At 42.0% G+C, this 13,987-nt stretch overlaps 2 protein-coding genes across 3 annotated transcripts; one reads left to right on the top strand and one right to left on the bottom strand.

The window, feature by feature from the left end:
* The first annotated feature begins 527 nt into the window (after nucleotides 1-527).
* On the top strand, nucleotides 528-4,216 carry LOC140182230 (uncharacterized). Its single transcript, XM_072228370.1, has 7 exons — nucleotides 528-1,399; nucleotides 1,626-1,734; nucleotides 1,852-2,042; nucleotides 2,139-2,310; nucleotides 2,856-3,309; nucleotides 3,418-3,767; nucleotides 3,938-4,216. Exons 1-7 carry the CDS (start codon nucleotides 528-530, stop codon nucleotides 4,214-4,216), a joined length of 2,427 nt encoding a protein of 808 aa, XP_072084471.1.
* A 3,999-nt stretch (nucleotides 4,217-8,215) lies between these two features.
* Nucleotides 8,216-10,945, bottom strand: LOC112779334 (pentatricopeptide repeat-containing protein At5g48910). 2 transcript variants are annotated; one of them, XM_025823576.3, is made up of 2 exons: nucleotides 10,360-10,945; nucleotides 8,216-9,773 (listed from the first exon to the last, which is right to left on the bottom strand). In XM_025823576.3, exons 1-2 carry the CDS (start codon nucleotides 10,884-10,886, stop codon nucleotides 8,297-8,299), a joined length of 2,004 nt encoding a protein of 667 aa, XP_025679361.1. In that variant the 5' UTR covers nucleotides 10,887-10,945; the 3' UTR covers nucleotides 8,216-8,296. The 2 variants fall into 2 exon arrangements, with proteins under 2 accessions (XP_025679361.1, XP_072083539.1); XM_072227438.1 differs by having other exon boundaries at nucleotides 10,356-10,931.
* Nucleotides 10,946-13,987: the final 3,042 nt, after the last annotated feature.

Genomic DNA, 13,987 nt, shown 5'->3' with positions numbered 1-13,987 from the left:
AGTATTACTTGGATGAACCAGTACACTTGCTGGTATTTCTACTATTGTACGAAATAATGTAGGTTATGCATACACACGCAACTAGCATCCAACGCTAGGAATAGGGTAGGTGGCTGGCGTTGAATGCTAGTTTTGGGCCTTCATTTCCAAAGAAAAGTATGGATTATTATAAATTTCTGGAAAGCCCTGGATGTTAGCTTTCCATACCCGTTGAGAGCACGCCATTTGGACTTTTGTAGCTCCAGAAAAGTTCCTTCGAGTGCACGGAGGTCAGATCCTGACAGCATCTGCAGTCCTTTCTCTGTCTCTGAATCAGACTTTTGCTCAAACTCCTCAATTTTCAGCCAGAAAATACTTGAAATCACCATAAAACACACAAACTCAAAGTAGAATCCAAAAATGTGAATTTTTCACTAAAACCTATGAAAACATAATAAAACCTATACAAAATATAATGAAAACTATATGAAAATAATACAAAAAAGCGTATAAAATATTCTCTCATCAACCTCCCATAGAATCCACTTATGGTGATCACGACAAGGATTGGCACAGGCCTAGTTAAACGAATCCTCGTTGACACGGGAGCTGACTCAAACATCATGTTCAGAAATGAATTTGACGCCCTAGGGCTCAAGGAAGCTGACCTCAAGGTCCACCATCACGAGGTCATAGGCCTAGGAGACAACTACATAAGGCCTAACGGAGTAATCACACTTCCAGTCTGCGTAGGATCCAATAAAGCAAAGAAGTCGGTAATGGCAGAGTTTGTCGTCTTACGAGACTCCACAGCTTACAAAGTCATTATGGGAAGAAAGACGATTAATGAGTTCTCAGTTGTGATATACACCAAGTTCCTGGTGATAAAATTCGTCACAGATGACGGGACTGTTGGATCCATAAGAGGTGATGTGGAAACGACCGTTGCATGCGATAACACCAGTCTTTTCCTGAGGAAGAGATTGAAGGATGTAGCCGGTGTTTTCTTGGCCGATTTAGATGCGAGGCTAGATGAGAACCCAAGGCCAGAGCCCCAGGGTGACCTAGAGAAGTTTCGAGTTGGGGACTCAGAGGAAAAGTTTACCTTCGTGAACAGAAATCTCCCCCACACCCTAAAGGAGCCTCTGATGAAGACTATAAGAGTGAATGACGATCTCTTTACCTGGACCCCAACCGACATGCTAGGAGTGGACCCCAACTTCATGTCCCACCAGCTGGCCATCAAGCCGAATTCTAGGCTCGTGGCTCAGCGGAGGAGGAAAATGTCGCAGGAGAGAGCTAGCGAGGTGGCCAAGCAGACAGCCAGCCTGCTAGATGCTGGGTTTATACGAGAACTCGAGTATTCGACATGGCTGTCCAACGTAGTCTTAGTTAAGAAAGCCAACGGGAAGTGGAGGATGTGCGTCGATTACTCGGACCTCAACAAAGCCTGCCCCAAAGACTCCTTTCCCCTACCAATCATTGACGCCCTAGTCGACGCAGCAGCGGGATATCATTTCCTGAGTTTTATGGATGCCTCTGGGTACAAAATACCTATGCAGTAAGACGAGGTGTATAACGCCATTTATAACGCCAACTGGTATGTATTGTTACAAAGTAATGCCCTTTGGACTGAAAAACGCTAGGGCAACCTATCAAAGGATGATGAACAAAGTCTTCGCCGGCCTCATCGGCAAGTTGGTCGAGGTGTATGTTGACGCTATCCTGGTAAAGACCAGTGAGCCAACTGATCTGGTAAGAGACCTCAAGACTGTCTTCGAGTCTCTTCGGAAGCATAACATGAGGCTCAATCCTCTTAAGTGCGCTTTTTCCATGGAAGCTGGGAAGTTCCTTGGCTTCATGATAACATAGAGGGGAGTAGAGTCCAACCTGAACAAGTTTGAAGCCGTCTTGCGAATGAAAAGCTCGGGTTACGTTAAGGACGTGCAAAGGTTGGTAGGAAGGCTCACTGCTCTATCTCACTTCCTCGGCGCGTTGGCAACAAAGGCCCCCCTTCTTCAATCTGATGTAAAAAGGAATCGCCTTCGAATGGACCCCATCATGTGAAGAAGCTTTTGACCACTTCAAAAAGATACTATCAGCACCCCCTTTCCTCGGTAAGCCGAAAGAGGGAGAATCGTTATTCTTATACCTGGCAGTTACGGATCAAGCCCTAGCGACTGCACTCATCCGAAAGGAAGGCAAGATCCAATAACCAGTATATTTCGTCAGAAAGGCACTTCAAGGAGCAGAACTGAGGTACACCAAGCTAGAAACGATGGACTATGCTCTGTTGATCTCATCCAGAAGGTTGAAACAATACTTCCAGGGGTACCCAGTCACTGTCAAGACTGACCAAGCCATCAAACAAGTTCTCCAGAAACCTGATTTAGCGGGCCGCATAATGGTGTGGGCAATCGAGCTATCCTAGTATGATTTGCACTATGAACCCAGGCATGCAATCAAGGCCCAAGCAATGGTGGACTTCCTGTTAGAGGTAGGTAGGAGACCGGGCTGAGGACTCGAGCACACGGTGGAAGCTCCATGTGGACGGAGCTTCCAACCAGGCGTTCGGGAGGGTGGGGGGAGTAAGAATAATACTCCAAAACCCGACCGGAATGACTTATGAGCAGTCAATCAAAGTTTGAATTCCCGGTATCCAACAACCAGGCGAAATATAAAGCCTTGATAGGTGGCCTACCCTTGGCCAAAAAGGTCGGGGCTTCATGGGTCGAGGTCAACAGCGATTCTCAGATTGTTACCTCCCAAGTTAATGGGACCTATTAGGCCAAGGACTCCCTGCTCCAGAAATTCCTGGAGACGGTGAAAAAGTTGTGCGAAGATTTTGAGGAAATCATGGTTCAACATGTACATAGAGAAAGAAACGCGAGGGCCGATCTCCTATCAAAATTGGCAAGCACAAAGGCAGGAACGGGAAACTGATCCCTGATCCAAGGACGGATAAAAGAGCCATCGGTAACCCTCTATATGATGCAAGCGACGCCCCTCCCCCTTCGTGGGTTGACCCAATCCTCCACTTCTTAGAAAAGGGCCAACTCCCTGAAGACGAGCAAGACGCCAAGACAGTAAGGCGGGAAGCGACTAAGTACGTAGCAATACAGGGCCAGTTGTATAAACGAGGACTAAATCAGCCACTGTTAAAGTGCCTACGTTCCGACCAAATGGATTACGTCCTAGGCGAAGTCCATGAAGGATGCTGCGGCCACCATATTGGGGGAAAGGCATTAGTCAGAAAGCTCGTCAGAGCCAGATATTATTGGCCCTCTATGATGTCGGATGCTCAAGAATTTGTTATAAGATGCAAGAAATGTTAGGAGAATGCTAACTTCTACAATTCCCCAGCGATAGAGTTAAACTCAATGCTAGCACCGCGACCTTTCGCCTAATGGGGAGTTGACCTTTTAGGTTCGTTCCCAGTGGGTCCCGGGAAGGTCAAATATCTAATCGTGGCGATCGATTACTACACCAAGTGGATTGAACCGGAGCCGTTGGCCAATATATCCTCAGCCAATTGCCAGAAGTTCATTTGGAGACAAGTGGTCTCCAGGTTTGGAATCTCGAAGGTCGTCATCTCGGACAATGGGATACAGTTCGCAGACAAGGAGTTCGGGGAGTTCCTCTCAGGACTGGGAGTCAAGCAGAAATTCTCATCAGTAGAACACCCACAAAGTAATGGCCAGGTGGAGGCTGCGAATAAAGTCATCCTTCATGGCTTGAAGAAACGACTGGATCAGAAGAAGCAGTCTTGGGCAGACGAGCTTACCTCAGTGCTATGGTCGTACAGGACAATGCCCCAATCATCTACCGGGGAAACCCCATTCTGACTTACCTACGGGGTCGACGCGGTCATTCCAGTCGAAATCGGGGAACCTGGCCTAAGACTACTCCTCGGGGGTGTGGAAGAATCGGTGGAGAAGGATCTGGTTGATGAAACCAGAGAAATGGCCCACCTGACAGAAAATGCGCTGAAGAAGAGGTTGGCTTTAAGATACAACGCCAGAGTGCTGAAGAGGAGCTTCCTGTCAGGGGACCTGTGTTGCGGATGAATGACATCGGACTACCCAGCCCGGGAGAAGGCAAGTTGGCAGCAAATTGGGAAGGCCCATACAGGGTAAGAGAAGTACTTGGCAAAGGGGCTTACAAGCTGGAATGCTTGGATGGAAGCGAGGTGCCAAGGACATGGAACGTAGCAAACTTAAAAAGGTTCTACTCTTGAAAGACGGCCTGACGACCTAACGGTTTTCCGCTCTTTTGATTCACCTTGACTCTAATCTGTCATCTAGCTTTTATTATTTCATTTGTTACCTTAGTTTATCTCACTTGCTATCATGTTTTGTTTCATTCCATAAACTTTCACTTGTTACCTTGGTTTATCTCACTTGCTATCATGTTTTGTTTTACTCCATAAACGCTGCATTATGCCATTTTGTTGATTTTTAGTTATACCTTTACTTTTCGCACGGCTAACCGGGACTGATCACCCCAGAAGCTCAAATCGGCGTGAAGTACCATAAGCGAAATATGCGGCCTACCGGCCCAACGACAAGGCTAGCAAATAGCAACACCCAAATATTTTTCAAAGGTAACTAATCGGCCTACAAAAAGCCTACCGGCTCGACGATAAGGAAAACCGCGTTTTCAATTCCAAAAATAATTAATCGGCTAGAAATTATGTATACCACGAGCCAGCGCAACAAAACAAGGGCAACACGTCGGCCCGATAAGTCAAAGTTACAAAACAAGCGAAAAGACAAAGTATTACAGCAAGGAAAAATTCGTTACAGAAATAAAACAGGTCATAACTGCTAAGGAGCTCCCGCCTTCTTGGGGATGTCCACGATCTTGCCATCCTGGACTTTCTTGAAAGCCCCAATCAAAGAAGTGTCGAGGTCAGGAGCCAAGAGGGCAATCTGGGCCTTGATCCCCTCCTTGGTAGCCCTGACGACCTTCTTCGCATCCCTCATAATATCCTTATTCTTCTTATTCAAAGCAACGACCTCCTGCTGAGCGGCCTGGGCCGACCTCTCGGTCTCACCCTAGTTTTCCTCTAGCTCCTTCAGTTTTTTCTCTACGTTCTTCACTTTGGCTTCAGTAGCAATAGCCCTACCCTGAGCCACGTTCAAGTCCTTGGAAAGAGAGAGCTCGCGATCTACCAGCCTGTTGATCTCGGAGGCGTCCTCCCCTGCCTTCTTCTCTCTCTCTCTCTCGTCAAGCTGACTCTTCAGAGACGCCTCCTAGGCCGTCAGGTCGGTGATGTCCTTCTGAGCAGCACGTAACTTCCCTTCTAAAGTCTGACGCTGTGCCAAGACATGTTCCACTTTTCTCAGGACAACGGCAGCTCGGAGAAGGCTGCGGTAAGTCCACTTTGCTTGGACAGCAAGGTCCTCCTCTAGGAAGAAGTCCTCAGTACCCGAAAGGAGGTGGGAGTCGATGAAGCCTCCAACATCGAAGCTCCTCTCCATCACAGTTAGGGCCTTCCCAGAATCCGTCTTTCGCTTCTGAGGGATGGGGACGATTGTCAGTTCAGGATCTGCCTCAAGGTCGACCTCTTCCTCCAGGATCGGCTCTTCAATGGCAGTGCGTAGATGGTCCTCGGGATGAATGTTGCCTGAAGGCTGTGAATCAGTCTGATCCCTAGCAACACCCCGACCACTATTCTCCGCGACGGCTTCTTGACCCGGGATCTCAGAGTGGGTTGCGGAAGAATCGTCGTCGTCGCTCCCACCGAGGAAGTGGGCCACCAGGTCCTCCATGGTCGTCTTCCCTTTAGCCATGGCAACTACAAAATAAACACAAGTGAGGGAGTGAGGAACTAGGATATCAACGAAAAGGAAAAACTGAAAGCAAGGAAATGACCTACCGACTTGGGCTTGCCCAACCTCTTGATCCCCTATCACGAGATGGGGATTTAAATTCTTCGATCCAAAAATCGCCAACAATACGTTGGCTATCCGATGGTTCTCCTCACTCATCCCCTCATATGTCTCTTTTATTAAATAATCTGAGCCTGCCCCGAAACTCCAATAAGTCAGGATCCTCCTCTCCCCCTCCAGAGTAAGCCAGAAGGGGCAGGCCTCACCTTAAAGAAGGTGCTCTTGAAATGATGGAAGGAATCCTCAAAGAGACCAAATATGCTGCAGCCTTGGACAGCCCGGAAGGACATGTAACATTTTTTCGTTTTCCCCTCGCGGGAAGGGTTCGTTAAAAGGAAGAGATAGAGGAAGACGTTCACGGAGGTCGGGATCTCTAAATACTCGCACACCAGTTCGAAGCACTGGATGGCGGCCTAGCTGTTCGGATGAAGCTGTGACGGGGCGACATCACAACGGTTGAATAGTGACATTACGAAAAGGGAGAAAGGGAGCCGAAGACCCAGCGTAGTAAACATGGGCTTATACAGCCACAGCCAGTTGACCACCCGAGGGGAAGCCATATTCTTAAGGCATACCCTCTCATGATCGCTGGGGACATAGACTTGATAGTGCGCCTCCTCGAGACCTCCCCCGCATAGAGAACCCGTGTCACGGAGAGCTTGGAGCTTCTCTCTGGTCACCCAAGATGGTGTGTCCTTCACATCCGAGGTCACCCAGGCATAAAAGTCAATAACGTTTGGAGCCGGTGGTCGCGCCATACCTATAGTAGGGGCACCACTCAAGTTAACCCGGGAGATTGCTAAGTCAGAAAATAAACAAAACTGATCTGCAGCTAAGCATATCACTAATCTATGATACCTACGCCAGTACCTAAAGCCTAAGTTCATTACAAACACCTGAATGGTACCCCCTAGCAACTATCTAACATGAACTGTATCTATCGAACTTAAACCAAAGTGAAAAAGGAGAAGGGCATGCACTACAAAGGTGACAATCACAGAACAGAATAAAAGAAAACAATGGGATAAACAAAAGGAGCGTGAAACACTTACAGGAAAATGTGCAGAAAGGAGGCAGAAAGGAGGTAATGTGCAAGAACTACGCGCAGAGGTTCCCTCGAGAGTAATCCCGAAAGCAGAGCAATAAGCGGATGTAGGCGAGAGAGTGAATGAAAATGTGGAAGCAAATGGAAAGATGGTGGTTTTGTGAAAATCAGAATGGTAACCGTCAAAAGAGGAAGCGCGAAAAGGCAGGGGTACGATGGTCTTTTCCCCTGGGTTTTCAAATCAATCATTATGAGCATTAAATGCTCAGCATGAGAGTCGAAGCGACACGCCAAACTACGCGTAGGGGCAAAATACGCGCACGAAGTCACGTCCTCCGCCAACGGATCCCCCGATCTGCAGGGCGCTCGAGTAGAAAAGAGGCGAGCTACATTAACGCGCCAATCACCTGTGATTAACGCGTTGGGGGCCCTGTTTTAGCCTAGCCCAATGAGTTGTGGATCCATGGCTCACGGTTAGCTGACCCGATGGTTTGTCATGCCCGAACCGGGAGGTGACCCGCACGTCACCTCCCTTACTGCGTGAACCTGGACAGCTGGAAAGGAAGTTTTCAGGAAAGAGGGTCTGTGCATGTGGGACCCGCTGAAGTACAGACTATATAAGGGGACCTTAGCCTAATTGCTGCCCCTCGTACGGACATTGACTTGAGCGTTGGAGTCCTTGCAGGTGGCACCCCCTCCTCGTCAGCTCGAAAGAGTTTTGCTTACCTGCCCTCCAGAGCTCACCCAGGCCAGACGTCCAACAACCCACCAACCCTCAATCTCCACCACACCAGATCCGCTTTGGAACCAAGCAACCGAACACATGACATGCTCATGGATGCATCAAAGGCCCAAATCCCCCTTTAATTGGCTAACTCGGTAACTCCATACATGTGGCTTGCTAGCTTCAAAGCGTGCAGACACTGAAACTGAATAAAGACTGAACAGGTTGCGCCATTTGTGCTCCTCCCAATTTTTATATGCACAATATAATTCCTTAACCCAATCTGGACCATATGTATTCTTTATTATAAATCTCATTGGTTAAAACGATGGAAACAGGGATGTTCCGCAAGTACAGCGGTACACGTGAACCGCTTCCAATACATTAATACTATTAATCTATTATATTGTCACTGAGATAATGTCATTTGCTGCTGTTGCTGTCTTGTATACCTTTTTAACATTAAAATCTTCTGTGTATTTGATATCAACAATTTCAATACTTCAAAATAATACATAACTAGGTATATGTGCATGTTCAATAATACTGTAAAAGCAATAGGTAGCCTTACTATAGCATCAATCAATTTCTCTTCTTTCACAGTTTGAATCAAACGCAGTTTCTAATGTCTTTACATGGTCTGTTTTAAACACCTTACCAAAAATCCTTGCAAGAACACACACCATTTATGAAATGATGATAGCGCGCACGGTCTCTCATGATAATATTGCGGCTATAAACGCGAGAAACTAGCTTGAATGCAGAATGGCAATCCTCACACACCCTTAGATTCTTCACAATGCGCAGCGTCGTCCCTGGTTCTGTATGAATTAGTCCAAAAGCAAGCGCAATCTTTTCGCTATGCTGCTTAAGTGCAGTTTCCTTCTCTTCCTCTTCAATGTCAAAGGACACCATTGTGGTGTTTGGTGAATACCCTTCATTCCTCAACTTCTCCATCACATTTTCTAACATAACATAAATTTCCTTCATTTGTGGGTGAGAACCTTCTCCCATCTTGAATTCATGAACCGTGCCATGCAAATCTATCATGCTACTTCCAGGAATAGTCTTAATTCCTCTTTCCTTCATCAACTTTCTAACTCTAGTTACATCGTCCCATCGTCCTGCTTTCGCATAAATGTTCGATAGCAGCGAGTAACGGCCGCTGTTCTGAGGTTCCATGTCGAGTAAAATCCACCCTAATTGTTCTCCTAACTCAACATTTCCATGTATCCTGCAAGCATTCAAAAGTGCTCCCAAAACAGCTGCATTAGGCTTCATTGGCATTGATTCTATTAACTTCTCTGCCTCATTTACAAGTCCAGCTCTTCCCAGGAGGTCAACCACAGAGCCGAAATGCTCCACCCGAGGCTCAATTCCATACACTTCCTTCATTGAATTTAATAATCCTATTCCTCTTTCAACCATTCCAGCATGCGCACAAGCATTTAGAACACCCAACAGAGTCACCTTATTTGGCTTCTGCTTCTCCTCTTGCATCTTGGTGAAGAGCTGAATCGCATCCTCGGCTCTTCCATGGATCGAGAGCCCCCAAATCATGGCATTCCAAGTAGACACTTGTTTCATTCTCACCTTCTCGAACACTTCCCACGCCATGTCAAGACGGCCACATTTTCCATACATATCAACCAAAGCAGTGCCTAAAACTCCATCCAGCTGAAACGAATTCCTTTCCACATATGAATGAATCCATCTACCTTGATCTAGAGACCCCAAATTGGCACAAGCTGCTACAACACTTGGTAACAAATACTGTTTTGGCTTCACCTTTTCTCTCTGCATTTTGTGGAAAACTTCCATTGCCTCCTTGAAACACCCTTGTTTGATATAACCATCAATGATGGCACTCCAAGATATCTCATTTCTCTCATCCATTTCATCGAACATGTTCCTTGCATTCTCAATCTTCCCACACCTAGCAAACCCTGTTATCATTGTGTTCCATGAAGCAACATTCTTCTTAGGCATTTTCACAAACAGCTCATGAGCAGCTTCCACTTCACCACACTTAAAATATCCGTCAATCACTGCGTTCCAACAAATCACATCAGTTTCACCATTCTCATCAAGCATCTTCCTTGCCTCTTCAACAAGTCCAAATGATGCATACCTATGTTGCACCCATACAGAGACAAGTATTAGAAAAATATATTAAGTAACATGTCATAAATTATATAATGAAAGCTGAATTATGATAGAAAATTATCTTAAGAATAATTGAGTCTAGTTTTTGGTGTTAGCTCCTTCAAGTAAGATAAGTTCTACTATTCTAGCAACTAGCATACCATAAATTAACCAAAAATAATATTTTGAGAGATATATAAAAAAAGTTGATAGTTATAGTGCCTAAAATTTTGTACTTAATTTACCAAACATGTATTAAAAGTTAAATATTTATTTTTAAAGATTAGTCTGGCAAATTCAGCACCAAATTAAAAGGCACTAAAATTTCGTCATAAAAAAACCTTTTAAAAGTTGATGCATAAATAAGTATTTATGTTGCACAAATATGAATAAAAGTACTTGATACAATATGATATGATAAATAAATACGACAACTTTTTCAAAGTGTTTATATAAAGTTGATACTTGATAGGTAAGAATTGATAAATGATAATTTTGTCAAACATGTTAAATTATCTAATAATTTTCAATTATCAACTTCACCTAAAAATATCTTATGAATTCCCACCTACATTTGAATGGCAGCACTCTTGATGTGATTATCAGCACCAAAGCCAAACTTGAACACATGTGCATGAAACTGAAAACCTTCCTTAAGAGAACCAGTAATGGCACAAGCCTTAAGCAAGGTTGGGTAAGTGAACATGTTAGGCCTAGAGTCCCACAAGAGAAGCATGTTGTGATAACAAGTTATGGCCACAAGTGGGTCCCCATTGTCCAAGGACCCTTTGATGAGGACATTGCACACAAACACATTGGGTTTTTGGATTGTTTCAAAGACTCTGATTGCAGTGTTGAAGTTGCTGAAGTGAGGGTTGGAGTAGCACTTGAGTAAGGTGCCTGATACATAGTGGTCTTGGAAGTGACCATTTCTTAGTGTGATGGCATGTAACTGTCTTAGATGTTGGAGCGAGTTGAAGCACTTTTTGTTTAGGATTTCTAGGACTGATTTCTGTGAGAGGGTTGTGGTTTCTGTTGTTGTTGAGAGGTTGCATTGTTTGAAGGAGCAAGAAGGGGAAGTTGTGGCTGTGGTGCTCATCTTATCCAATATCCAATGTTTCTATGGAAAGGAAATAAAAGGATTACGGCTAAGTGTAATTGAAGTCAGTGTTTGTAAGTTACAAGGTGAGTTGAGACTTGAGACCATAGTTGTGAGAATCGAATCGGTGATCGAACAAGTATTTTGTTAATTTTACTCTATCATAAATATTTTATTTTATTTTTATATTAAAATAACTATTATTTTTAAATTTTAATAATTCATTAATTAATTTATATCTATTATACTATTATGTACTACAAATATTTATTAAAAAATAATATTAATAGATATTATATAATTATGAAAAGAAAAAATAAGTGAGTTTAAAATATTTTACACTATCAATACATTAAAATAAAATTTTACATAAATATTTAAAATATTTTATATTTATTTTAATAATTGTATAAATTTTGAAAAAATTATAAATTAAAAAAAATTATAAAACTAAAGTTAAATTATATAAATATAAATATAAAATAATTTAATTGTGTATATATGTATAATATATATAATAATTATAATAATAAAGAACTAAAGAACGGACAGCCTGGTGGTATATAATGCTCCTCTCTTTTTATGGATACAAATCGTCATTTTATGGCCGGGTCCTGCGGAAGGGTGGGAGCACCGCAGGACCCGGCCAGTTCACCGATTTGTATTGAACCGGCCGGTTCTTAATGATTTAATTGCGTATACGGTCTAAACGTCTAACCAAACCATATAGACCATCAGTTCACCGATTTTTCGGTCGAACCGACCGGTCCGGTCCGATTTTGACAACATTGTTTGAGACTATGCGAGCTTGAATTTTGTCCATATCTCCAACTTACAGCCAACATCTAGAACGAATTGCTTCACTTTGATTCTGACTCTATCAACAATTCAAAAATAATATTTGTACACTAAAATTAATTAATTATTATGTATTAATATATAAATACATGTATAGTTTAATTTATTTTTAATATATATTTATAATATAATAATATTTGATATTAGTGATTAATTTTAAAGGTTAATTTTAGTGTATATCTAATAGAAATAAAGAATATTACCATCTAAGTAGAATGCAAAGGTATAAGATATCGACAAGAGTACAAAAATTTTAGAAAAAAAAGTATGGATATATAGTATATAAAAAAATAAAAATATTATTTGCATATTAAAATTAACTACTAAAATTAATCACTATATATTTGTGTAATTTAATTTATTTTAGGATTAATTATGGTTTTGGTCTCTAAAGTAGAGTTTGAAAATATTTCTTGTCCCCAACCCTTTTTTGCTTACAAAATTGTCTCTAAGTTTTAACTTAGTTTTAAAATCGTCCTTTTTACCAAAATTTTAATTTTTATTACCAAGTTACCTCTAATTAAAATATATATATATACAACAGGTTAAAGGGAATCACGCTGGGGGTTCAGGGAAGAAGAGGGGGAAGGGAAGGTGGAAAAGGGAAGGTGGAAGGGAATCCGTCCGCCGCCGCTGCTCCTCGCTGCTCGCCGTCACTCTTCGTTGTTCGCGTCCTCGCCGCTGGATCTGCCCGCCAAATCTCGTCGTTGCTCCTCTTCCTCGCTCGACGTTGACACTAGCAGATCCGCGAGGGCAGACATCGTGCACCGCTCGCCGTTTCTGCTCCTCCTCCTCAGTCGGTCGCCGGTTGTCGTCTTTGATCATGTATCGTTCTCTCTCTTCGATTCTCTATGTCCATGGATCTTCTCTCTTTTCTCTCTTCACACCCAAACCTTCACGGTCTCTTATCTCTGCCTTCTTCTCAAGATCGTTGCAAAACCACATCGGTAATTTCTTAGTTCTTTTTTTTGCTTTCAATTTTTAACCCATTCATGGATTACAACATTTCGATCTTATTGGTTAGAAATTTTGATTATTGATTAGTGGTTTAGGATGAGTGTTCTGGTTGGTTGGTGAATTATATGTTTAAAAGTTTATAACCTGAGTTGTTTGATATGGATCTGTGCAAAATGTTATGATTATTGTGTTTTTAGTTGAAGTTTCAATTGTTATTTGTTATTGTCGAATTGGAATGCTCAAATGGTTGCAAATTAAAAATAGATGTCTTGGATAAGTTTCACTCATGTGTATTGCTTCTGCTTCTTGCGTTGTTTATCTACTTCTGGTTGCTTCTGCTTCTACTTCTATGAGGGAGAAGAAGAAAAAGAATAGAAAATGAGAATTTTGGGAAAGAAGGGGAAGGGTATTTTGGTCCGAATGACAATTTTAAAACCAAGTTAATCTTTAGGGATGATTTTGTAAGTAAAAAAAAGTTGGGGACGAAAAAAATTTGTAGTCCCTCTCTTAGGAACCAATATCGTACTTAACCTCTTATTTTATATTCTAATATATATTCTATTTTAGTATTTGATTTGGTACACATGTAATATAGTTAATAGAAATATATAAATTTCTTACATTTTTTAAATTAAACAATATTTTTAATTAAAAAATGTTTTATATTAAATTTAATTAATTTTAAACTAAAAAATAATTATTTAAATAGTTAAAATAATTAACTTAATGTTTTATATTATAAATCTAAATACTTTTATGATATAAAATTAAAAAAAATAAAACTCACTCAAAATAATGTTATTTTAAATAAAAGAAATACCCAATCATATCAATACATACTGCAAACAAAAAAAGAAAAAAATCTACCCACTTGAAAAAAAATTGTGAACACTCTTTTCATTTCTGTTAACCATTCTTCTGCCATATCTGGGACGAGGGCTCCATGAAATTCAGGCAGGCCAATTTTCTTGAAGTCAACAAAGATTGTATGGACTTGTCCTACATCCAATCTGTGAGTATTGGCATCTTCATTTGCATTGGATAGTTATTGAGCCATCAGAGCAGTAGTTTAGGTTTGCTCTTTCATTGCTTTTTTCCATATCCTTTATGTGCTTTGCAAGGTTTGCGGAGCTCGAGCTTGAGCCATGTGGGCATCCACGACTTGCCATAATTTTCCTGTTTATGGGTAGCCACAAAAAGAAATCTTATTAGTCATACTTCCTATAATAGGGTCCCTAAGGATTGACTTTCCTCTGATACCAATAATGTAACACTCTAATTTAAAT

This window comes from Arachis hypogaea, chromosome 19, assembly GCF_003086295.3.
Source record: "Arachis hypogaea cultivar Tifrunner chromosome 19, arahy.Tifrunner.gnm2.J5K5, whole genome shotgun sequence".
Lineage (NCBI taxonomy): Eukaryota > Viridiplantae > Streptophyta > Magnoliopsida > Fabales > Fabaceae > Arachis > Arachis hypogaea.
This window is presented reverse-complemented; position numbering and strand designations above follow the sequence as displayed.

Excerpts from the sequence above, each read along its gene's own strand:
- LOC140182230 (XM_072228370.1), top strand. The coding sequence starts at position 528 with ATGGTGATCACGACAAGGATTGGCACAGGCCTAGTTAAACGAATCCTC. Across the intron at positions 1,735-1,851 it reads CCAGTGAGCCAACTGATCTG|AGGGGAGTAGAGTCCAACCT; the intron begins GTAAGAGACCTC and ends ATGATAACATAG. Across the intron at positions 3,310-3,417 it reads TGTTATAAGATGCAAGAAAT|TGGGTCCCGGGAAGGTCAAA; the intron begins GTTAGGAGAATG and ends GTTCGTTCCCAG.
- LOC112779334 (XM_025823576.3), bottom strand. The coding sequence starts at position 10,886 with ATGAGCACCACAGCCACAACTTCCCCTTCTTGCTCCTTCAAACAATGC. Across the intron at positions 9,774-10,359 it reads AAGAGTGCTGCCATTCAAAT|GTATGCATCATTTGGACTTG; the intron begins GTAGGTGGGAAT and ends GGTGCAACATAG.